Source organism: Thamnophis elegans, chromosome 5 (genome assembly GCF_009769535.1).
Source record: "Thamnophis elegans isolate rThaEle1 chromosome 5, rThaEle1.pri, whole genome shotgun sequence".
NCBI classification, from domain to species: domain Eukaryota; kingdom Metazoa; phylum Chordata; class Lepidosauria; order Squamata; family Colubridae; genus Thamnophis; species Thamnophis elegans.
The window spans coordinates 94,056,729-94,083,086 of NC_045545.1; the positions used below are offsets into that span (position 1 = coordinate 94,056,729).

General features: G+C 43.7%; 1 protein-coding gene across 1 annotated transcript in view; it reads right to left on the bottom strand.

Annotated features, from left to right (window-relative positions):
* Nucleotides 1–14,872: 14,872 nt before the first annotated feature.
* The window catches only part of MYT1 (myelin transcription factor 1), a 113,044-nt gene continuing 101,558 nt past the window's right edge, over nucleotides 14,873–26,358 (bottom strand). The window contains exons 20-23 of the mRNA XM_032218623.1: nucleotides 23,659–23,750; nucleotides 22,335–22,438; nucleotides 20,242–20,385; nucleotides 14,873–15,013 (exon numbers count right to left, since the gene is read on the bottom strand). Of these exons, the coding sequence (XP_032074514.1) occupies nucleotides 14,873–15,013; nucleotides 20,242–20,385; nucleotides 22,335–22,438; nucleotides 23,659–23,750 (481 nt within the window). The remainder of the gene's footprint in view (nucleotides 15,014–20,241; nucleotides 20,386–22,334; nucleotides 22,439–23,658; nucleotides 23,751–26,358) is intronic.

A 26,358-nucleotide genomic window follows, 5' to 3' on the forward strand; every position in this document is an offset into this window, starting at 1 on the left:
ACTGTTGTGTATTTTAAAGTGTTGTTTTGTCTTTTTGTCTATTTATCCCCTTCCTTTGTTTATTGTAAGACGCCCGGAGTCCTTCGGGAGTGGGCGGCATACAAGACCAATAAACTCAAACTCAAACATCTTTTTTATAGTGTGGTGACCAAAACTGGATGCTGTACTCTAGGTGTGGTCTTACTAGGGCTTTATAGAGTGGTATTAGTACCTCACTTGATCTTGATTATATCCTTCTGTTAATGCAATTTAGGATTGTGTTGGCTTTTTTGGCTGTCGCCGCACAGTGCTAGTTCATATTTAGCTGGTTGTCCACTAAGACTCCCAACATCCTTTTACAGTTACTGCTGTCAAGCCTGGTTTCACACAGCCTATATGTGTTCTTTTTTCCCCCCAAGCTCTTCTTAAAATCCTCCAGTGATGGAGCACTCACAACCTCTGGAGCCAAGTCATTCCTCTTCTTTGCCAGTGGAATCAATTCTTTGTCAGTCCACAATTTTTGGCTAAGAAATTGAGGGTGAATCTATGGGCAATATTCTCGTGGCATGACAAAACCGCGCTCGTCAAAATAGCGGTGATAAAATCGCGTTGCTAAAGCCGCGACGTCATCACCGCGCGTCATCACCGCCGCGACAACAGCGCGGCAACAGAAGGGCGCTTTAAAATGGCGCCGCGGCAGAAAGCCGATTTCAATTAAGGTAAGGGTTAGGATTAGGTTTAGGGGTTTGCTTTAGGGTTTGTTTTAGGATTAGGTTTAGGGTTAGGTTTAGGGTTAGGTTTAGGGTTAGGTTTAGGGTACTGAGTGCTTGGGAATGCGCGGATTTGCCCTCCGCGATTATATCATCGCAGTAGGGTCGCGTTTTTCCTTAGCGCTTCGAACGGCGCGAATTAGTCTTCGCGCTTATGTCTCCGCGGATAAGGGCTTCGCGGATTTGTGGTGGAACCAATATTCTCAGGGTTGCAATCCCTTCCCTGCAACTGTGGTTGGGATACAGGTAGTCCTCCACTTACGAATGGCCGTTTAATGACTGTTCAATATTACGACGGACCTATGACTCAGATCCAAAGTTCCGAGAGTTGAATGAATCCTTTCTGGGATCACGTGACTGAATGGGTTCAGCAGCATGACTGCATTTATGGCGATTTGCAGCGCCCTGCAGTCACGTAATTGTGCTTTACGACAGTTTTGCTACCAATTGACCTTTACGGTTGGGTTTTGGCAAAACCGTACCTGTTGTAAACCATCAGCAACTGCAGTGGCTACTTTATGACTGCCGTGTTGGCTTAATGGCTACTGCAAAAAAAAAACAAAAAAACAACCCACCATAATATCAACTGGTACGACTTATGATCATAATGAGCGGGTACCATGATGGTCGTATGTCGAGGACTCCTGTACAGCCCTCCTGTGGATCTGAATGGCACCATGCAGTTTTGCTCAGGCGAAGCAGTTTTAAACGCTGCATTATTCTGTCGCTCTTCTGCTCCCTATCATTGTTCTGTAATACGTGACACACTCTTTTCTAAAGCTAAGAGATGACTGAACAGTTCCAGAAACGTCATTGCTGTCGCAGTTGTTCTGATAAACAAAAGATCCATTTTAACGTTCCCAGTTCTAGATGTTTGTTTTAGAAACAAGGGATTATTGAGAATTTGAAGAGGCTGGAAGGAGGTTTATGACAACCTGCAGCAGAGTGTGTGTGTTTGAAGCACGAGGGTTTCAGGCTTTTATTCCTGACTACAGGGAGTCCTCGACTTACGACCACAGATGGGAAAAGAAGTTTTGGATTTATCTATCTATCTCTATCTATCTATCTGTCTGTCTGTCTGTCTGTCTGTCTGTCTGTCTGTCTGTCTGTCTATCTATCTATATCATCTATCTATCTATCTATCTATCTATCTATCTATCTATCTCTATCTATCTATCTATCTATCTATCTATCTATCTATCTATCTATCATGTATCTATCTATCTATCTATCATCTATCTATCTATCTATCTATCTATCTATCTATCTATCTATCTATCTATCTATCTATCATGTATCTATATCTATCTATCTATCTATCTATCTATCTATCTATCTATCTATCTATCTATCTATCATCTATCTATCTATCTATCTATCTATCTATCTATCTATCTATCTATTATCTATCGATCATCTATCTATCTATCTATCTATTTATCTATCTATCATCTATCTATCTATCTATCTATCGATCTATCTATCATCTATCTATCTATCTATCTATCTATCATGTATCTATATCTATCTATCTATCTATCTATCTATCTATCTATCTATCTATCTATCTATCTATCTATCATCTATCTATCTATCTATCTATCTATCTATTATCTATCGATCATCTATCTATCTATCTATCTATCTATCTATCTATCTATCTATCTATTTATCTATCTATCATCTGTCTATCTATCTATCTATCTATCTATCTATCTGTCATCTATCTATCTATCTATCTATCATCTATCTATCAATCTATCAATCTATCAATCTATCCATCCATCCATCCATCCATCCATCCATCCATCCATCCATCCATCCATCTATCTTTCATCTTATCATGTCCATGTAGTGTACATTGGAGGGGGTGACCCTTTTGAGAGCTGTAAGGAAATTTCATTTTAATGTATGCCGATTGGTGTACGTTCAAAGTGACAATCAAGTTATTCCAAGTCTTAAGTCCGTGATGGCAAACCTTTGGCACGAGCCATATTTGCTGGCATGCCAGCCGTCAGCTCCAGCACACATGCGCATGCCGGCCGTCTGATTTTCGGCCTTCCAGGGGGCTGTTTTCGCCCTTCCCAGGCTTCAGGAGAGCCTCCGGAGGCTGGGGGGGGGGGGAGGGAGGGAGTGGCGAAAAACAGGCCTAACGGGCCAACCGGAAGTTCATTCCCCAGCCTCCGGATGCTATTATGAAGCCTGGGGAGGGCGAAAAATGGCCCCCAAAGGCCAACCGGAAGTTCGGAAAACATCCATTTCTGGCTTCCGGAGAGCCTCCGGGCTGCACAGGGGAGGCTGTTTTCATCCTCCCCAGGCTTCAGGAGAGCCTCCGGAGCCTGGGGAGGGGGTCATGCGTGCATGCGCAGGTGGCAGGGAGGATTGAATTGGTGTGGGCACACTTGTGCGCATGGTAGCGCATGCGCGCACAATTTTGGTACCCCGTAAGAAAAAGGTTCGCCATCACTGGTCTTAAGTCATGTGCGAGTAGGCGGCAATGTACATTTTTCTGGAATAAAGAAATAAATGAGTCCAGCTATTGCTCTCTAAGCAGACACAAGGTGGAGCTCGTGCAAAACAGAAAAGATATTTCAAATCCATAGGGACCCTGCTGAGTCCTCCTCCTCCTCCTCCTTGGACAAATGTTTTTTCGTTTTTGTTTTAATGCGTGAGATAACATTCCAAATAGAATGCTTGCCATCTTTTGAAATAGGGAATCAACCTTTCTTCTGATGGTGCCTGTTTTTCTGCATGTAAGTTCTTGGAGAGCACTGAGGAGGCTAAAAGACGGAATAGATTGCGAGAAGTAAAAAGAAAATGGATTTAGAACTCTTGGGAGTAGCTGGTGACCAAGACAGGTCCGACTAATAAGAATATCTTGGCGTGGACACGAAAGCTACTGGAAATCAGAAACAGCATTTGAAGAATGTTTGCCACAAAGAAGAGGGAGTCAAACTATTCTCCAAAGCACCTGAGGGCAGAACAAGAAGCAATGGGTGGAAACTAATCAAGGAGAGAAGCAACGTAGAACTAAGGAGGAATCTCCTGACAGTTAGAACAATTAATCAGTGGAACAGAAATTGCCTCCAGAAGCTGTGAATGCCCCAACACTGGAAGTCTTGAAGAAGATGTTGGATAGCCATTTGTCTGAAACAGTATAGGGTTTCCTGCCTAGGCAGGGGGTTGGACTAGAAAACCTCAGTGGCTGTGGAAGATTGGACCTTGTGATGGACTTGTGGCTGTGGGGAAAGGTTTTGAACTTTCTACTGGGTGGGAATCCGAGGAAGCTTTCAGATTCGGGATTTCCACAGTTGTGCCAACATGTCTGTCTTATTAAATTGGAAGTTTAATGATAGCTTTGCCTTGGACTCTGATTTAATTCTGGATGATATTTAGAACGCTGACATTATCCCCCCATCTAGTTCCGGTCAGGTGCAGAGGATTTATTAGGATTTTAAAATGTAGCCAACGTTAAACGTTCACCAGATTTATTATACTGTGCATGAAGTTACTTGGCTTTTAATTGAGCAGGTGAAATGTGTGTTATGTTAACATGTTGATATATTGCATCCATGAACTTTTGCAATGCAAGTAATCCTTGAGTTACAACCATTTGTTTAGTGATAGTACAGTTAACAACAGCATGGAAAGAAGGGACATGAGACGAGCGACTTATATTTACGACCATTGAGCATCCCAGGCATCATGTGACGAAAATTTGTACTCTTGGCAACTAGCATTCATTTATGACGGTTGCAGGGTTCTGTGGTCATGTGACCTAGAGGTGGGATTCAGACGGTTCTCTCTGGTTCGGGCAAACCTGTAGCAACAGCTGCAGGAGGCTCCACCCACCCACCCGACATAATGCACGAGCACTGTGCATGCACAGTAGGCAGTGTGCATGCGCAGACGGGGCACGTGCACTCACATTTGCGGTCCGGTAGGGAGGGTAAGTGAATCCCACCTCTGATGCCACCACTCTTTTTCAATCTCCTGACAAGCGAAATCAATGGGGAAGCCAGATCCACTTAACAACCCTGTTCTTAACTTAGCAACTGCAGTGATTCAGTTGACAACTGTGGGAAGAAAGGTCGTAAAATGGAGCAAAATTCACTCGTCCCTTAACAACTTTCTTGCTTGCCAATGGAAATTTTAGTCTCAATTGTGGTCATAAGTTGAGGACTGCCTGTAGTCCATGCAACTATGGCTTAGGGCAGTGGTTCCCAAACTTGGCAACTTTAAGACTTGTGGACTTCAACTCCCAGAATTCTCCAGCCGAGCTGGCTGGAGAATTCTGGGAGTTGAAGTCCACAAGTCTTAAAGTTGCCAAGTTTGGGAACCATTGACTTAGGGTAACCAAAGATCAACATGGCAACACATCCTCATCATTGAATGATGAATTTAATTTTAATTTAATTTAATTTATAAAATTTATATGCCGCCCAATCCCGAAGGACTCCGGGCGGTTTACAACAGAGAGCGGGAAAAAAAAACGGTTTAACGGTTTAAAAATCGCAGCACCACATACATTCATTCTAATCGGGGCTGGACCTCAACAGTGAGATCAACAGCCCCAGGCCTGCCGGAACAGCCAGGTTTTTGAATAAATGAAACATGCTGGTGGAAAAAAACTTCCTTTTTAGCATCGCGAAAGGTTTTGTCCTCACCCCATTCCTGATTTTTCTCTTTCTTTTCCCCAAGGAGGAATTGGAATTTGATGTCCACGAATCTCCGGATATTTGCAACGTGTTTATTTTCTGGAAAAAAAAAAAACTGGAAATGGGTGGCCATAGGGGAGAATCCCAAAACTCAATATGGCGGAATGCTGTGGCTGCCATCTTGATTGTTTTGATCTCCCAGGAGGCATCTCTGCTTACTACCTCCATGTTCCCTAACTACTTCCATGTTTCATGTGCATATTAGTGTACAGGTGGTTCTCCATGTACGACCATAATGGAGCCTGCCCATCACTGTTGTACGATGTGACAATTGGGTCAATCATGTGACCAACCCGATTTTACGGCTTTTTTTATTATTTTAGCAGTGGTTATTAAGTGAGCACCATGCTCGATAGATGAACATATTGGTTGTTAAACAAGCACCGTGGTTGTTAAATGAGCAATATGGTCATTCTAGAAATGCTGTGTTTGCTAACCGGACTCATTGTTTGTTACGACACGGTTTTGTCAAAAACTGGAAAAAAACATCCACTTTTTGGCAAATGGGGCAGCCTTTGAAGAGTATTCGGAGACTTCAGCTCGTCCAGAATGCAGCCACGCGAGCGATTGTGGGTGCACCTTGGTACACCCACGTTACACCTATCCTCTGTGAGCTGCACTGGCTGCCTATTGATCTCCAGGTACGCTTCAAGGTGCTAGTTGTCACCTACAAAGCCCTTCATGGTATTGGATCTGGGTACTTGAGAGACCGCCTGCTGCCAATTACCTCCCAAAGACCCGTTAGATCTCACAGGGTCGGCCTCCTCTGGGTTCCGTCTACCAGCCAATGCCATCTGGCTACCACCCGGGGGAGGGCCTTCTCTGTAGCAGCTCCGGCCCTTTGGAATGAACTCCCCGCAGAGATCCGGACCCTGACCTCTCTCCAGGCCTTCCGGAAAGCCGTTAAAACCTGGCTGTGCCGGCAGGCCTGGGGTTGATGAGTTCCCCTCCCCTCTCGACTTGTATGGCTGTGTGATTTTCGTGTATTTTAATTATGTGTACTGTGTTTATGTCCCCTTTCCCCCCTGAGTTGTTTGCCGCCCTGAGTCCCTCCTGGAGAAGGGCGGCATACAAATAAACTAAATACAAACACAAATACAAAACCATCGTTCAAAAAAAATATGGTCATATGACCACAGGACACTGGAAATGGAAGCCATGTTGACAAGTGTCTGGAACGTGGTCACATGACCCATGGGGGGGTCGCGATCGTCATAACTTCTAAACTGGGTCATAACTCCCATCTTTTCCATGTAGTTCATAATTTTGAACAGTTGCTAAACAATTGGTCATAAACCGAGGCCTATGGCATTTACACTTAACTCTCAAAAACGAATGGGGATTATTTTACACAATGCACCCGATGTTTCTCTTTCTTTTTAAAAATAAAATAAAATCCATAGAAGAACATACAGTCTCCGGTTCATGTTTTTTTTTTTCCAATGTGATTCTTTATTATTTAAATAGGAAGAGTATTCCTTCACATAAACAGTTACTCAGCCATCACATAACCAACACACAAACATGACAAAATAAATATACAAGAGCACAGATCAATTTTTTTTGTTTAATTTAAATATTAAATAAATAAGAAATGACAGGGTTTTAATTTTTTTTTTATCGTTATCAGTGCCTGAAACAATAGGAACGCCGAGACAAAAATAAAATAAAAATAAGAACACAAAACGAACAACAAAAAGGAGTTAATTTTTTTTCTTTCTCTCTCTCTCTCTCTCTTTCTCTCTGCATTTTGTCCCCACGCAAAAGGAAAAATCAAAACAAAAATCTTTTTCTTAAAAAAGCACTTCAGTTATAAAATATCTTTAAAAAAATTCCCCATTGGTAAAAGAATAAATAACAAAAATATATAAAAAATAACTTGGTTGCATCAAAATTACACGCAAAAGTTAGATATTTTTTTTCTTACTTAGAGGGAATATTGTTTTATTGATCAAAAAGTTGTATTTTCTTCCAGGAATTATTATTATTATTATTATTATCTGCCTTTTCTTTCCTTTTCCTCTTGATGTGATATCCAGCTTTAAAAGAAGTATAAATTTAATAAATAAACATTTCAATAAATAGCCAAAAAAAAAACCCCAACCCCTTCAACATAAGTTGCTGCAAATATAAATTACATATATCTCCTTCCAAATTAGGATGCTTGCAGACATAGTTATTGGTGAATTCAATACTCAGATGAGCAGTCTGCCTTAAAAGCACCATTTGCAATGGAATCAGATTTAATGTTTGATTAGTACTTTAACAAAATCTACAGACAGCGTTTGAAAAGTAGAGGAAAAGGGTGCGGAGAATGGAAACTACGTCACGGACCACCCCTCCTGAGTCCACCTAGCCCCTCGTAGCACACAGGTAGGAAAACTGCAGGTAGTCCTCGCCTTACGACCACAATTGAGCCCAAAATTTATGTTGCTAAGCGAGAAAATTTGGGAACTGAATTTCGGCCCCTGTTTTGCAACTTTTCTCATCACGTTTGTTTAAGTGGATTATTGTGTATGTTAAATTAGTAACCCCGTTGCTAAGTGAATCTGGCGTTCTGTTCGACTTTTGTTGATCAGTAGGTCGCAAAAGGTGATCACATGATCCCGGGACGCGGCAGCTGTCATAAATATGAACCAGTTGTCAAGTATCGCAATGCAAATTGCGTGACCAAGGGGATGCTGCAATGGTCATAAGTGTGAGAAATGGGGATGACTTGTTTTTTTCAGCGCCGTTGTAACTTAGAACGGTCACTAAATGAACTGTTGTTAAGTCGAGGACTACTTGTACAGGTAATCCTCGGCTTGCAACCATCCGTTTAGTGACAGCCCAATGTAATAATGGCACTGACAAATGACTTACAAGTGGTCCTCATACTTACAACCGAACACAGCATTCTGATCGTCACATGATCAAAAATTTTAGTGCTTTTAGTGGAACTGGCATATGCAGCGTCCTGGGGGGGGTCATAAAATCCGGATTTACGACCTTCCTAGTTTTGCGTCTTTCCGGCAAGCAAAGTCAATGGGGGAAGCCAGCTTCGCTTAATGACCGCATGATTTACTGCAGTGACTTGTTTCACAACCGTGGCAAGAAAAGGGCTTTAAATTGGGCAAGACTCACTTTAACAACTGCCTTGCTTAATAAGAGAAATTCTGCTCCTCACTGTGGTCGAAAGTCAAGGACTACCTGTATGTAGCTCGTTATATATAAACAAAACACAATGAATGAACCTCAGGGCTGTCCACCGCTCGGAATATGGACAATGAGTGCACTCTTAAATAATTTACAGTATTTTTCAACTAACTACTCCCCCCCCCCAAAAAAAATCCTTCAATTTTTTTTTTAAAGGAAGTGCAATTTCTCTATTTGTAAGTACTAAAATGAGCTGCAGTGTACCATCCCCTTAAGACTTTATTTACACACAGAATACCATATTAATACTTCATCTCCATCGCATTTCCCTTTATTTTATTTGCTTTTCGCACTTGCTACAGGTTGTAAGCCAGGGGTAAATGTTAATTGCCCTATTTAGCGCAACAGCTGGTTTATCCTCAGATGGGCGACTTCAGGAGCCGCCTGCAACCGTTCGGCCTTTGGTAAAGTCGCCCATCTGTGGGTTTGTGTGTGTTCCCTTCCTGTCTCCATCTTCATAAGGGCACCTTCTCCTTGGCATCAGAATATTTTAGCTGGTTATACCCTAAGTGGGTTGAGAACTACAGCTTTTAAGGCATTCTCACACTGAAGTTTTGGAGGGAGGGACTCCCGGTTCCAGTCGGATTTTCAACGTGAATAGAAACCTCACCGGGCAATCTAAATTATGATTTGTGCATTATGAATGCATTTCCTCCTCTGGGCCTCTGTGAGAACAAAGACCGTCAGAGGAATGGGAAAGGAAACTAATTTGCTCTGTGCACATCACGTACTGATGATGTTACCTAGTTTGGTAATTAAACGTCTGCAGGAAAACTACCAAGCTCAGAGAGCACCAAAGACCTCCCTCCTCCACCTCTGCAAGCTCCACTCCCATCTAGCATCGATGCTGTTACTTAGTTGGGTCATGAAATGTCTGCAAGAAAACAACCAAACTCAGAGACCGCCAAGGACCCCACAGTTCTTCACTTCCTCCTCCTCCCTCCTCCTCTCTGCACTCTTTGTTCCTTTCTAGCACTGATGATGTTACCTAGTTGGGTAATGAAATGTCTGGCACAGCTCTGATGTGGTGTCGAAGGCCATATCTGCAAAAAAAACCAAACCCAATAAAACCTGCATGCACCAACAACCCTGAGGGTCTCAGGAGCTTTGCATGTCAATCCTTTTCCCCACAGAAATAAGGTGTTGTCATCTCTCTCTATATAAACAGCTCTCTGTGTGTGTATGTTCCCGCATAACTCTGGAACGCCTCGAGCAATTTCAACCAAACTTGGTACATACATGACTTACTCTCTGGAAACAAATACTGTTTGGGTAAGACACCCCTAAAACCCCTCGAGGTGTGTGTTCTGTTAAGATACAGCCTTTTGTGCCTTAAAACGGCTTCTACTGTGCAGGAGTACTCCACAAGGGAGCTCCCTCTGGTAAGGGGGAAAATCCAACATTAGAAATTACGTTTGGTCCGGACAGTCCCCCCTATAAATAAATACCTGGGCAATGCCGGGTTGTTCCCTATAAAAGGGCAGGATTTTGTTGGGTTGTGTGTGTGTGTTTCTGCCAGGCACCTCTCCAAAACTATCCCAACTAGTCTAGAGATGAGAATTACGGCACAATCCCGTGCGGGGTTGTGATTTTGGAAGGGACGTCCCTGATTTCAAAATTGCTGATGGTCCTGTGTGTGAATTGAGGATTTTATCAATTTAGAAACGTTCATGGTGGAAGTGAGGGGATGAATTAAGTAGTCCTTGACTTACAACCGTTTGTTTAGTGACCAATCATCTCCTTTTTTTTGCGACCTTCTGACAAGCAAAGTCAACGGGGAAGCCAGATTCACTTTTACGACCGTGTGACGAACTGAATGGCGTAACAACGGTGGCAAGAAAGGCGGTCAAATGGGGCCAAAACTCACCTAACCGCTTGTCTTCCTTAACAACAGAAATTTGGGGATATCCATGATGGATAGAAATTGAGGACTACCTGGGAGTGAATTGAGGATTGCAATTTAGAAGCTTGGATGGGAGGGGAGAATTAGCTTTCAAAACCACACAATTGCCAAGAAAAAAAAAAAAGAGATTTAAGTGCAGTGAAAAGAATCTCAAGCCGCAGTGGTTAGAATGCAGTGCTGTAGGCTTCTTCTGCTGATCACTGGCTGCCGACAGTTTGGCAGTTCGATCCTGACCGGCTCAAGGTTGACTCAGCCTTCCATCCTTCCAAGGTGGGTAAAATGAGGACCCAGATTGTTGGGGGGGAAAGAGGCTGACTCTGTAAACCACTTAGAGAGGGCTGTGAAAGCATTATGAAGTGGTATATAAGTCTAAGTGCTATTGCTATCTTATGAAGTAGCTAATACCTTATACTTCGAATTGTATCTAACCCAAAAGCCGGAATTGTCTGGCTTTTGGATTTGCTGAGAAAAGATGTAAAAAAAGGTGTTGAGACTCTAGAAAGAGTGCAGAGAAGAGCAACAAAGAGGATTAGGGGACGAGGCTAAAACAGATGAAGAACGGTTGCAATTCATCAAGTGTGAGAAGTATCTATCTCAGGACACAACTGCAAGTTGTAGAGAAGATTCCCCTGCCTTCTTCCGGATTTCTCCACAGCTGTTATTTCATGCTTTAGGTATCTCAAAATGGGGAGTGATTTCCCTCTAGCCAATTACAAGCAGTCCTCGACTTACAACCATTCATTTCGCGACCATTCAAAGTTACTGTGGGTCTGGGGATAAAAAAGAAGACTTATAACCGGTTTTCACACCTACGACCAGGACAGACACACGATCAAAATTCGGGAACTTGGCAACCTTTATGCAATTATGACGGTTGCGTTGTCCCGGTGTCGTGCTAACAGCTTTTGCAAACCTTCCCAGCCGCCGTCCGTGACAAGCAGCATCCAGGGAGGGAAGCCCGATTCACTTAACAACTGCGCGGATCCGTTTAACAACCGCAACGCTTAGCTTGATAACTGTGGCAAAAAAAAAACCTCGTAAAGAAGGGCAAAAACTCAGCAACTGCCTTGCTTAGCAAAGGAAATTTTGGGCTGATTTGTGGTCGTAGGTCGAGGACTACGGTACTTGGTAAGGCGTGTCAAATTTTTCAGCTTTTGATTTCTTAAACATCGAGGGGTGCTGAAATCCTTGGGGATTGTATAGATATTTCCGTTACTTTAATACAATGCAGATGTGCTTGGTAATTAACTACAGAAATGTCTTCCTTCTGTTTGTTTCAGTGCCCCATGCAGATCCTTCTCGTTAGCATGGCTGGGTTCAAACTAAGGATTCGTTCTGTTGCTAAGGGGTGGACAAACCATAGTCTGTGTCCAGTGGTGGGATTCAAATAATTTAACAACCCGTTCTCTGCCCTAAAGGTCCGCGTGGATAGGCGTGGCTCAGTGGTCATGTGACTGGGAGGGCGTGGCCAACTCAACGTCACTCACGTCGATGGGCGCTTCGTCTTAGCTGTGACAATGTAATAAGGGTTAACCGGAGAGGCAGTTTCTGCAAGCAGGGCAATAAAGATTAGGCTAGAAACAACACCAGAATGTTTCCTTCCTGCCTTCCTTACAGGATTAGCCCTGTAAAGTGGAAAAAAAGAAAATAAGATTTCTTCCAACAACCGGTTCTCCCAACTGCTTAGAAAGTTAACAACCGGTTCTCCCGAATAAGTGCGAACTGGCTGAATCCCACCGCTGTCTGTGTCCTCTTTCCGACCCCTCCTATCTCCCTCAGAAAAAAATAAAATCTAACCGTATCTCCTTGAATTTAGGGGGTGCTGAATCAATTTGCTTCGCAAGAGACATTCACTTCCTTGGAATTCTTTTAAGTGCACAGTGGACTTAACGTATCCTGGAGGGCGAACCCCAAAACTGAATCAAAGTGATTCTTTGGAAGAGCTTTACCCAACATTTCTTGAAGGACAGTCCCCATGTTTTCGTGAAACACAGAAAAAAAATAATAATGTAGAAAACAAAGCTGAGAACCAATAAGCATTGCCATGAATGTTTCAGCCCAAAACCCAGAGGGAAGAGTAACTAGTAGCCTAGCCCAGGGGTCGGCAACCTTAAACACTCAAAGAGCCACAAAGGTCCTAACCAGAAGCCCACTGCTCAATTCTGGAGGCGCCTGGAAGTCCGTAGAGTCTCCTCCTAGTGCGGCGTCCTTTTGCCTCAACCTGTCGTAACCAAAAGCCCTATCAATTGTGGAGCCAACTGGCAACCGGGAGCCGCAGCAGAGGGATGAAAGAGCCACATGCGGCTCCAGAGCCGCAGGTTGCCGTCCCCTAGCCTAGCTCATTTGTTCCCAGTCACGCCTGAAATATGTCTCTGGCATCGATGTCTGTGGTGCTACTGAAGGATGATGACCACGACGATGAACGGGACCAGCAAAAAACGACTTTCCAAAACTTGACGGGCCATTGGACCACGATAACACACTCCCCTATAAAACGTCCCCAGATTGGTCTGTTCGTTAATCTCTTTCCCCCCCCCCCAAAAAAAAAAGGCAGACAAAGGAATACTGTAGTTGCAAACTCCAAAAAGCTTCCCTGAGAACCTTTGCTTTGTTTTTTGTTTTTTTTCCCCGTTTCCTGTTGCGTTTTCCGCTGGAGATCCGGAGCTGCTTTTTTTTTTTAATGGAAAATAAAAAATAAACGTGACTCTGTAATACTTTTGGAAGTTCTCATTGTCCAGCGGCTTTGGGATTCCTTCGTTGAGTCAGAATCCTATCCCAGTGTCTACTACGGAGATTCTCAAGTCATCCAGGTCATGGTTGTACCCAAAAGTACTTTTTCAAGAGGCAACTGGACTTGCTCAGAGCTGAAGAAGCTTCTTGGATGAGAAGCGAAACCTCTTCAAATGAAAAGATGTAAAAAAGGTGTTGAAAGAGTGCAGAGAAGAGCAACAAAGAGGATTAGGGGAATGGAGGCTAAAACATATGAAGAACGGGTGCAGGAACTGGGTAAGGTAAAGGTTCCTCTCGCACATATGTGCTAGTTGTTCCTGACTCTAGGGGGCGGTGCTCATCTCTGTTTCAAAGCCAAAGAGCCAGCGCTGTCCGAAGACGTCTCCGTGATCATGTGGCCGGCATGACTAAATGCCAAAGGCGCACGAAACGCTGTTACCTTCCCACCAAAAGAGGTCCCTATTTTTCTACTTGCATTTTTACGTGCTTTCGAACTGCTAGGTTGGCAGAAGCTGGGACAAGGAACAGGAGCTCATTCCGTTATGTGGGACTAGGGATTCGAACCGCTGAACTGCTAACCTTTCTGATCATCAAGCTCAGCGTCTTAGCAACTGAGCCACTGTGGAGGAACTGGGTATGTCTAGTTTAATGAAAAGAAGGACTAGGGGAGACATGATAGCAGTCTTCCAATATCTCAGGGGTTGCTCCAAAGAAGAAGGAGTCAAGCTATTCTCCAAAGCACCTGAGGGCAGGACAAGTAACAATGGGTGGAAACTAATCAAGGAGAGAAGCAACTTAGAACTGAGGAGAAATTTCCTCACAGTTAGAACAATTAATCAGTTTTGCTTCCAGAGGTTGTGAATGCTCCAACATTGGAAGTTTTAAAGAAGATATTAGATAACCATTTGTCTGAAGTGGTGCAGGGTTTCCTGCCTAAGCAGGGGGTTGGACTAGAAGACCTCCAAGGTCCCTTCCAACTCTGTTACTCTATATTCTATTCAAAGAAAAACAAGGAAGTCCAATTGCCTCTTGAAAAAGCCCCTTTGGGACAATCCAAGTCAAGATTTCAATGGAGGGAGGGACCACAGTTCCAGCATCTCCTGAACAACAGACGACGTAGAATGGACGGGTTATCTTGAGACGTGACCAAAAGCAACACGGGATGGTGGAAACTCCTGGGATGGACGGAGAGAAAAATCCCTGTTCCTTGAACGTTCTAAATATTGGAATAACTGCGTTGTGAAGTGTAGGAATTGAGCAGCTGCGCGAAGATCCAGCCTCTCTTACCTATGTCCAAGATCCAGCTTTGAATCTACTGCCAAAAATAAAACAGAGTTCCCACTGTTTGCCAAAGTGATGCGATCCAGTCAACGAAACGAAACGAAACGGAAACAAAAAAATGAGTTCATTTCTTCTTTTTGTGAATGGCCTCTTGGTTAAGTTTTGGTCCTTTGATTCATTCATTCAACAAATAAACCTGAGTGAAGGTCTTCTAAAGTCTTCCCGATAGCCTAACTTCTTCTTTCTTTCTCTCTCTCTCTCACATTCTCTTTCTTTTTTTCCCTTTGTCCTACCTATTAGACCTGAATTCCTTTAATGGCCTGTTTGATGCTTTCCAGGAGATCCTTGTTTTCAGGATTCTGGTAGCATTCTTGATTGGTATACATGTCAGTAAGAGTGTTCACGTAGGCATCGAAGTTCTGCTCACTGATTGGCTCCTGGATTCCAAAACAAACAGACAAAACAGAAAGAAGCATAAATTACCATCATCGTAAATCCTAACTGGGAAACAGGGAAGTCATAATCATGAAGACTCATAAAGGCGTCTTAAATTCAGAAAGAACTGGGGACTTTTCGTGTGTTTTCAGCTACATTACAGAAACCCAACTCAAAATCCTGATAAAGGTATTGTTCCAAAGGTGCTTTTTCAGGAGCAACTGGACTTTCTTGTTTTTTTTTTTCCTTTGAAGATGTTTTGCTTCTCATCCAAGATGTGTGTGTGTGTATATATATATATTGTATTTTTCGGACTTTAAGATGCATCTTTTTGTCTCCCAGAAGGGGGTGAAAATGTCTGTGTGTCTTATAGCAGTGGTCTCCAACCTTGGCAACTTTAAGACCTGTGGACAAAGCTGGCTGAGGAACTCTGGGAATTGAAGTCCACAAGTCTTAAAGTTGCCAAGGTTGGAGACCACTGTTGTATAGAACGAATATTGCTGAAGCCCCGCCTACCCGCCAGCCATTTTTTTGGCCTCTGCACGCCCTTTTTTCAGGCTGTTTTGGAGGCTTTTCTTGGCCTGTTTTTGAGGCTTTTGTGGGCTGTTTTTGTGGCTTTCCTTGGCCCATTTTTGAGGCTTTTTGGGCCATTTTTCAGGCTTTTTTGGGCCATTTTTCAAAAAAAAAAAATGGGCTGAAAAAAGCCTCAAAAAGGGCTTAAAAAGCCTCAAAAATGGGCTGAAAAAAGCCTCAAAAACGTGCCAAAAAGCCTTAAAATGGGTAGAAAATAGGCTGAAAAATGGCCAAAAAATGACCCCCAAAAGGGTCAAAAATGATGCCCACAGAGGCCAAAAACCTTTTTTTGTTGTTGTTATTTTCCTCTTTAAATTTAGGTGCGTCTTATAGTCAGGCGCGTCTTATAATCCGAAAAATATTTTCATTCCCCACCATCCAGTCAGAGCTGAAGTAGCTTCTTGGATGACAAGCGAAATGTCTTCAAAGGAAAAAAAAAAAAACGGAATGGAAATGCAATGAGGCAAAACGATATTGGAGAATGATACAATTATGGTTGGAGCAAATTCTGTTCAAACCAGAAATTTTCCTCCCAGGCATAATACCAGAGGGGTATAAGAAAGATGTGCTCTATCTAGTTATCCATGTACTGACTGCGGCGCGAATAATCTATGCGCAGTATTGGAAAAAAGAAAGTATCCCATCAGAGTTAGACATAATAAAGAAAATTTTGGCCTGTGCGGAAGCAGATGGCCCTAGAATTAAGAAATAAAGGGGAGTTGGAATATTACGAAGTTTGGAACAGATTTTATTATTGGTATAAGACAAGGTGACAAGACTGGAACAAATTGTAAATAATGCAATTGGATAGAAGGATAGATAATGTACTAAGTTGGCTGACAGATAATAGATGAAATTAGCATATTTTTCGGAGTATAAGATGCACCTTCCCCCTTCCTAAAAAGAGGGTGAAAATTTGAGTGTGTCTTATACATTGAATGTAGCCCCACCCACCCACCCACCAAATTGCTGGGAGGCAGAGGCAGATTCCCCCCCCCTTGTTTTCCTCCCCAAAAGCTAGGTGCATCTTATACTTCGGAGCGTCTTATACTCTGAAAAATACAGTATGTGTATATACTGTGATTGTATGGCCACAACGGCTTTGCTGTGCTGCACTATTGTTAAATGCAAAAACAATAAAAATATTTTTAAAAAAATAAAAATAATTTTAAAAAAACCCAGAAAATCCAGTTGCCTCCTGAAAAAGCACCTTTGACCTGAATGGCTGAGAATCTCTGCAGAACAATTTGACTTGGCCCACCAAGCTTGAACCGTTTAGTTCTCTTGTTAAAGTTTTATTCCTCACCAGGAACCATCCGCCACGTGCAAACCTAATTCACGATTTCCATTTTCCGAGGTTCTTCCGGCGTTGTTTTTCCATCAGCGTTCATTATACTTTAACGAATGCCCTGTTTGTCTTACCTCCTACGGGCCTTCGGGCATTTTTACACTAGTTCATAAATCTTCTGCAGAGATGCTTCCTTTTCCCAGCACTGCAGGTGCAATTATTCCTGACAAAATGCCATCCTCTCCACCTCCGCCAGCATACGGGATCTGTGTCCCCACACTCTGGACTGTGATTAACGGTTAGAGAACCTCATTAGCCATTATTTACGGTGTGCTTAACGAGGGTAGCCGGCCTCCTGCTGCTTGTATCTATTGTATCTGCCTTCGGTGGGTTATTCATTTCTCCCAGGTTCAAAGACACAACATTGTGCAACTGGTTTGAGACCGGGAGCTGGGTAGCTATGGCGTTCAGGGTGAACATTTCTTATTCGGCTTTGCTCTTAACGGCTCTTAAATTCTCCTAGGCCTGTGATGGTGAACTTATGGCACCCGTGCCAGAGGTGGTACACAGAGCCTCTCTGTCGCCAGCTGTCCTCCTCCTCTTCCTCTCCACAAACACCTCTCCCTTCTAGCACTGATGATGTTACCTAGTTGGGTCATGAAATGTCTGCTAGAAAACAACCAAGCTCAGAGAGCACCAAGGACCCCATAACTGTTCTTCTCCTCCTCCTCCTCCTCCTCCTCCTCCTCCTCCTCCTCCTCCTCCTCCTCCTCCTCCTCCTCCTCCTCCTCCTCCTCCTCCTCCTCCTCCTCCTCCTCTTCCTCCTCCCAAACCCCATTCCCTTCTAGCACTGATAATGTTACTTAGTTGGGTCATTAAATGTCTGCAAGAAAACAAGCAAGCTTAGAGAGCACCAAGGACCCCATAGCTGATCTCCTCCTCCCCCCCCCTCCTCCTCCTCCTCCTCCTCCCCCCCTCCTCCTCACAAACTCCATTCCCTTCTAGCACTGATAATGTTACTTAGTTGGGTCATTAAATGTCTGCAAGAAAACAACAAGCTTAGAGAGCACCAAGAACCCCATAGCTGATCTCCTCCTCCTCCTCCTCCTCCTCCTCCTCCTCCTCCTCCTCCTCCTCCTCCTCCTCCTCCTCCTCCTCCTCCTCACAAACCCCATTCCCTTCTAGCACTGATAATATTACTTAGTTGGGTCACTAAATGTCTGCAAGAAAACAACCAAGCTCAGAGAGCAGCAAGGACCCCACACTCATCGTCTTCCTCCTCCACCTTCTCCTCCTCCACCACCTCCTCCTCTCTGCAAGCCCCATTCTCTTCTAGCTCTGTTGAAGTTACCTAGTTAGGTAATGAAACGTCTGCAAGAAAACAAGCAAGCTCAGAGAGCACCAAGGACCCTTCATTTCCCTTTCTGTTCGTCTCTGGTGTCAGGTAAGACATCAATTCTGCCTCATTAATGATTGCCTGCCGCAGGATGGAATTAATTTCCGGAAAAATATAGAGTAGGCAATTAATAACTCCTTTTCAGTTGTTCTAGTTCAGCAAAGCTTGGGGGGGGGGGGGATTACTGTCCAGTAATTTGACAGCTGGATACTGGTTTGCCCCCGTTATGTTAAATCTAATGCACTCTCTTTATGGCCAAGATTGCTCAGATGACAGAAATTGAGGTAAAAAGTGAAGTTTTTTTTTTTTTGCTGAATTACAGTGGGTGCCGCAACATCTATTACATTTGAATCCTCTCTTAGCTTTGCTCGATGCATATTCTTGATGAAGCTTGTGTCGTTTTCTTTTAAGTTGGGTTCTGAGAACTAATGAGCAACAATCCCAAAACACGAAAAGAAGATCCTGCTGGCTGGGGAATTTTGGGAGTTGAAGTCCACGGGTCTTAAAGTTGCCAAGGTTGAGAAACACTGATCTATCGAGACTTTAGGCCTCATTAAAGAAGGATTGGGCTGGATTTGCTATCCCTCCTTTTCTTGATGGGAAAGTAAGAGCCTCCAGCATAGCTGACTTCCCTCTGCCCTAACCTTCTGCCTAGCCTTGCAACTAAGCTTCTTTCCCATTAAATCTGGCTACAAGCTGGGCTACCAGCCATATTGAGTTAACCTGAAACTGTCTGGTCTAATTTATGTCACAACTGGATGGTTTTATAAACCATTCTAATCAGTTTTACACCCAGGCTAGACCATTTTTTCCTTCCCTTCCCTTCTACCTCTCCGTCCCCTGCTCCTCCTTTCTTTCCTTTCACTCCCCTTCCGCCTCCTTCCTTTTCCTTTTTGTTCCTCGCTTCCTCCTCCTTTCCTTTTTGTTCCTTCTCTTCCCTTCCTCCTCCTTCCCTTTCCGTTTTGTTCCTTCCCTTCCTCCTCCTTCCCTTCCCTTTTTGTTCCTTCTCTTCCCTTCTTCCTCCTTCCCTTTCCTTTTTGTTCCTTCCCTTCCCTCCTTCCTCCTTCCCTTCCTCCTCCTTCCTCCTCCCTCCCTTCCTTCCTTCCTCCTTTCCTTTTTCTTTTCCTTCTCTTCTTCCTCCTCCCCTTCCTCCTTTTCTTTCCTTTTTGTTCCTTCCCTTCTTCCTCCTTTCCTTTCCTTTTTGTTCCTTCCCTTCCCTCCTTCCCTTCCTCCTTCCTCCTCCTTTCCTTCCTTCCTTCCTCCTTTCCTTTCATTTTTCTTTTCCTTCTCTTCTTCCTCCTCCCCTTCCTCCTTTTCTTTACTTTTTGTTTCTTCCTCCTTTCCTTTCCTTTTTGTTCCTTCCCTTCTTTTCTTCCTCCTTTCCTTTCCTTTTTGTTCCTTCCTTTCCCTTCCCTTCTTCCTCCTTCCCTTCCTCCTTTTCTTTACTTTTTGTTCCTTCCCTTCTTCCTCCTTTCTTTTCCTTTTTGTTCCTTTCCTTTCCTTCCCTTCTTCTTCCTTTCCTTTCCTTTCCCTCTCCTCTTCTTTCCTTTCCCTCCCCTCCCCTCTCCTTTCTTTTTCCTTCCTTTCCTTTCCTCCTCGACCAATGAACGAGGGAATTAGTCAGCTGCCCAGAATTTCAATACAGCTTCCAACGAACAACCAATCTCATGGTCAACTGACCACAACTGGCACACAAGACATTTATAAGCTAAAAGAGGACCAAGAGGACCAGAAAGTCCTGCTGATGATGTTACCTAGCCTGGTAACGAAACGTCCAGAAACGAAATTGAAAAAAAGCTTGGAGAGCAAACCCCTGCCAAAAGGGTGTCGTTTTTCCACACCGACTGTCCTACTAGGTTAAAAAAAAGGACCGAACCAACGATTCAGAGGCATCCCCCCCTCCATACAATAATGGCTTATAGAAACCGGGATGTGAAGGATTAGTAGCATATCTGAGGTCCTCCTCTCCTTACCATGTGTGGAAGGCGGATATTGGCAAGACTTTGGATAAGGGTCTGGCTCAGCCCTGAGAGCTCAAGGAAGAGGGCTTCATTCTGCTCCTCTATCATCTTGTTCTCCTCTTCGATGTTTTTGAGGTTCTTCTCCATGCTGGAGATCTGCCGGATCAAGAGAAGAGTGGTTACAGGGGACGTGGACAGTGAATGTAGCTTTTCAAAGCTCACGGAAGGTTCTGGAACAAATTAACCCTGTAGAAAGTCAGCACACACACACACGCACACACACACACCTCCTAGAAGAATGAAATATCTTGAGGAATGTTAAAAAGGCAGAATATTGCATTTCCCTAAGTGAGAAATGGAGAAATGTGTCTTTTTAGAGGCAGAAAGCAGCCCCCAGTCCTTCTTAATAGCCCACAGCAGATGTCAGCACTTAAAAGATAAAGAGCTTATTGAAAGATAGCTCTATTCATAAGGAAACACCCTCACCCAAGAGCCAAAACAGGAGGAAAGCTATTAAACCACAATAGGAATTGGCCCAACACCCTTTCAGAACTCAAGCCTCTTCATTGCATCATCCGACAGCAGCCCAAACTTCAACCAAATTTTGCTCAGACAAACATGACCCCTTCATGGCCCCATGGGAGTCTGACAATAGCCAATAGAGTACATGTTCTGGAATAGGAAACTCAAATACGAAGCTCAAATACAAATCCCAAAGAAGGTATAACACCCCCACCCCCCCAAATGTGGACAGTTGCACCAGAACTTTTGTTTCATCAATAAACCAACTTTCCAATCAGCCTCCATGTTTCCAGTGTCTTTCTCCCAACCTGGAACCAGATGGACATCTCTTCCCACAACCCCAAAGGTGAACGTTTGTGGAGGTTCTCAGTACCCCAAAGGGGCTTTAAAAAAAAAGGCAACTGGATTTTATTTTTCTCGGAAGACATTTCGCTTGTCAAATGGCTGTTGATTTTTCTTGGAACTGTTGAAAGGACCATGTTGTAGACTGGGGATGGGTGATGTCCTATCCCTCCACCCTCAGTTGAGACAGGACTGTTCAGTCTGAATGTAGATGGCCTCTTTGACCCCTCTTTCACACTCATTTGCACTATTCAGGTGACCCTGAGGGCACAAATAAGCCTCCAAGTGCCCTCAATTACTCTCAGAGATAGTACTAATGACCAGATGACTGCAGTGAATATACACCTTTCCATTCTCCAACATCCAGTCAGAATTGAAGAAGCTCCTTGGATGAGAAGCGAAATATCTTTAGGGAAAAACAAAATCTAGTTGCCTTTTGGAAAAAAAACACCTTTGGGACAACCATGAACTGAGAATCTATGCCGTAGACACAGAGCAATTTACGGTATGGGGACTTCAACTCCCAGAATTCGCCAGCCAGAATTCTGGGAGTTGAAGTCCAGCCATTGCAATGTTGCTAAGGTTGTGAAAATACTGTTCAAGAGTTTAAACTCCCTTTCTGTTGTGGCCCCAGCGGAACTGGCAACAGAGTCGGACAGTGAGGAGGTTGGGGAAGAACATGGGCCAGTCCTGGACTCTGGGGAAGGCTCTGAGGAGGGCTCTGTGTCGGAGGCAGAGAGAGGGCCTGAGCCGTATGCCAGTTATCAGCTGCCTTCGGAGTCAGACATCAGTAAGGCAGAGGAACAGCTGGAGCCTGTTCCCAGTGTGCACATGTGCAGAGTTGTCAGAGGAAGGGAACAGCTAAAGAACAGGGCTCAACTTGGGAGTAAGGCCACAGGTGGACGATGAATGGCCCCTCCCAGAGGAAATAAAAGAGGAACGAAAGGGGAGTGGAGTTTGCACGAGATAATTAGTTCACTTAATTGAGTCTCCTGGCCAAGTTTTGCAGATATGGGCCTGGCAGCTCTCCAAGCCAGATAAGGTCTGTGACTGTAAATCCTCCCTTGAAAGACTTTGCTGGATGTGAATGAACAGAATTCACAGTCAATTAATAAAAGGGCTTTTTTTGTCGGGACCAGGAGTTTGCTGCATACTCTTGGGAAGCCTCGGTGGGGAACAATTTCAGCTACTTTTTTCTTCTCGCTTGGTGGTCCATCACAACGACAACACAACAAACATACCTGCGACTGCAGCTTCACCATTGCTGCCTCCATCTCAGTGTTGGATTCATTCAGCTCACTGATTTCTTTGTTTAACTGTTTGATTTCTTCGTCGTTCTCTAGAACTTAAAGACACAAGAGGAGAGAAGAAAAATGGAATCATCCCGATGACAACAATAACATGTTTGAGGGTGTTCCCCACGCCCCAAACCCAGCCTCAATATGTATTCAAAAATCTAAATAACATTTCCCAATTTGTTATTGGGAAATTATGATGAATCATAACAGGCAACAAATCAAACTCATCAGCCCCAACCGTTTAGGTTGGCCAATAGGTTATTGTTTTTGCCCCAGTTGAATCACTGCGTTGGTTAAGTGAATCCTGCTGTTGTTAAGCGGATCTGGCTTCCCCCATTGACTCTGATGGAGTAGTTCGGAGAACTGGTAAATGTTCCCCTGCCATGCCCCAAAAGCCATGCCACACCCACAAAGCCACGCCCACAGAACTGTGTAGTACAAATTTTTGAATCCCACCACTGGCTTTACCCCCCAAATTACAATACAATACAATACAATACAATACAATACAATACAATACAATACAATACAATACAATACAATACAGTAGCAGACTTGGAAGGGACCTTGGAGGTCTTCTAGTCCAACCCCCTGCCTAGGCAGGAAACCCTGTTCTGTTTCAGACAAATGGCTATCCAACATCTTCTTAAAGACTTCCAGTGTTGGGACATTCACAACTTCTGGAGACAATTTCTGTTCCACTGATTGATTATTCTGTCAGGAAATTTCTCCTCAGTTCTAAGTTGCTTCTCTCCTTGATTAGTTTCCACCCATTGCTTCTTGTTCTGCCCTCAGGTGCCTTGGAGAATAGTTTGACTCCCTCTTCTTTGTGGCAACCCCTGAGATATTGGAAGACTGCTATCATGTCTCCCCTAGTCCTTCTTTTCATTAAACTAGACATCCCCAGTTCCTGCAACCGTTCTTCCTATGTTTTAGTCTCCAATCCCTAATCCTCTTTGTGGCTCTTCTCTGCACTCTTTCTAGAGTCTCCATATCTTTTCTACATCGTGGCGACCAAAACTGGATGCAGTATTCCAAGTGTGGCCTCACCAAGGCCTTATAAAGTGGTATTAACTCTTCACGTGATCTTGATTCTCTCCCTCTGTTGATGTAGTCTAGAACTGTGTTGGCTTTTTTGGCAGCTGCTGCACACGGCTGGCTCCTAGTTAAATGGTTGTCCACTAGGACTCCAAGATCCCTCTCACAGTTACTACTGTTGAGCAAGGTAGTTACAAAACTAGCCAAATAATAAATTGGATTATTTTACCATCGCTGGTCTTGAATTTAGTGTTGAGAATATCATCCCCTGAGATTTTCCCTTTCTTTCCAGCAAAAGTAGCTCTTGGACAGCCCGATAAGCTGTAAGAAAAATGAAAAAAAATAAAATAGAACTTACAGAAGGAGCTAAAACCAGACAATACTTCAAGTTGAATTGACATGATGCAGTGTATGTTGCAAAAACATCCTTCCTTCCTTCCTTCCTCCCCCTCCCTCCCTTGCTCTCTTGCTCCCTTCCTTCCTTCCTTCCTTCCTTCCTTCCTCCCTCCCTCCCTCCCTCCCTCCCTCCCTTCCTTTTCCACTCCTTTCCTTCCTTCCCTCCCTCCGGGCAGCACACAACAAATAAAACAGAAGATATGAAAATGGCAATTAGAAATATAAAAGCCACATTAATGTGGGTAGTTAAATCTAATCCCTTACAATAACCCAGAAGACTTTGGTTATTGACATTCATTAATATGAAACCTGGCATAGCTCGGTGAATTCATTACATGATCATTGATTGGGCAGATTGATTTAGGAAGTAAGTATTAGGAATGGAACAGGAGTCAGCTTGAAATCCCAGAATATTGCTAATCGCTGAAGGCAAGTATAAATTAGGTAGGGAGACGCTTTTAGTATAGGGATAGTCATTGACCTGCAACTGGAATTTCTGTGGCTGAGCAAGGCAGGCATTAAGTGAGTTTATGACCTCCCCCCCCAGTTGTTAAGCAAATCACTCCAGTTGTTAAATGAATCATTCAGTCATTAATCAAATCCTGCTTCCCTCATCGACTTTGCTTGTCAGAAGCCGGCTGGGAAGGTTGCAAAAAAGGTGATCTCGGGACATTGCAAGCATTGAAAGTGCAGGTAATCCTCGACTTACGACTACAAAGGAGCCTAAAATTTAAACGTCTATCTCAATCAATCAGAATAGAGCTGGAAGGGACCACGGAGATCTTCTAGTCTAACCCCCTGCTCAAGCAGGAGACTCTCTACCATTTCAGACAGGTGCCTGCCCTATCTCTTCTTAAAAACGTCCAGTGATGAAGCGCCCACAACTTCTGAAGGCAAGTTGTTCCACTGGTTGATTGATCTGGGATTATAGAATTGTAGAATAACAGAGCTGAAAGGGATTCTTGGAGGTCTTCTAGTCCAGCCCGCTGCTCAAGCAGGAGACCCTCTACCATTTCAGACAGGTGGCCACCCCATCTCTTCTTAAAAACCTCCAGTGATGAATCCCCTACAACTTCTCGACTAGAGGCAAGCTGTTCCACTGGTTAATTGTCCTCACTGTTAGGAAGTTTCTCTTTAATTTCAGGTTGCTTCTCCCCTTGATTAGTTTCCATCCATTGTTTCAGGTCAGTGGTGCAATTCAGCTGGTTCTATCCGATTCAGCCAAACCAGTAGCGGTGGCGGCAGGAGGCTCCGCCCACCTGCCTGGGCAACATAATGCACTTTGACACTCTGCGCATGCACGGAAGGTCCTGCGTGCCTCACTGACATTTGCGAACCGGTAGTGAAGGTAAGTTGATTTCCCCCCTGCTTCAGGTGCTTTGGGGAAAACATTGACCCCCTCCTCTTTGTGGCAGCCTATCAAATACTGGAATATTGCTATCATGTCACCCCAAATCCTTCTTTTCATTAAATTGGACATCCCCAGTTCCTGCAACCGTTTTTCGTATGTTTTAACCTCCAGTCCCCGAATCATCTTTATAGCAATAGCAATAGCAGTAGACTTATATACCGCTTCATAGGGCTTTCAGCCCTCTCTAAGCGGTTTACAGAGAGTCAGCATATTGCCCCCAACAATCTGGGTCCTCATTTTACCCACCTCGGAAGGATGGAAGGCTGAGTCAACCCTGAGCCGGTGAGATTTGAACCGCTGAACTGCTGATCTAGCAGTAGCCTGCAGTGCTGCATTTAACCACTGCGCCACCTTGGCTCTTTATTGCTCTTCTCTGCACTTGAAGAAATTTGAAACCACACACGTTTTCAAACAAAATATATCTGCCTTCTTTCAGAGAAGAAAGATTGATTTCTCTTAATTTCTGCTTTTTATTATTTTTCTCCTTTGTCAGGGGAGGAAAATTAGGAAACGAAAACATCGGTTTTATGTTTGATGTAAATTTGTGTCTCATCTTCTCCCTCGGGTTTGTAAAGCAGAATTTTTATACATCCATTAGAAATTCATTATGACGTGAACAGCCTTGCATTTGGGTAAGATTTTATACGTTAGAGGAACCATAAAAAAGATACAATCGGACAAGTTGATCATAAAATGAAGTTTTTTAATGGAAACAAGTGCTCGATGTCTCCTAAACTTGGCTTCTGGAACCTGCTATACGGATAGTCCTCGACTTACAACAGTACATTTAGTGACTGTTCAAAGTTACAACGGCACTGAAAAATCTGATTTTATGATCATTTTTCAGAGTTACGACCTCTGCAGCATCGCCATGATCATGGGATCACAATTGGGTTCGTATTTATGACCGTTGCTGTGTCCCAAGGTCATTCGATCCCCTTTTCCGACCTTCTGACAAGCAATGGGGGAAGCCAGGTTCCCTTAACAACCAGGTGGCTAACTTACCAACTGCAGTGATTCACTTAACAACTGTAGCAAAAAAGGTCGTAAAATGGGGCAAAACTCACTTAACAAATGTTTTATTTGCAAAATTTATTTGCAAAAATTTATAGGCCGCCCAAT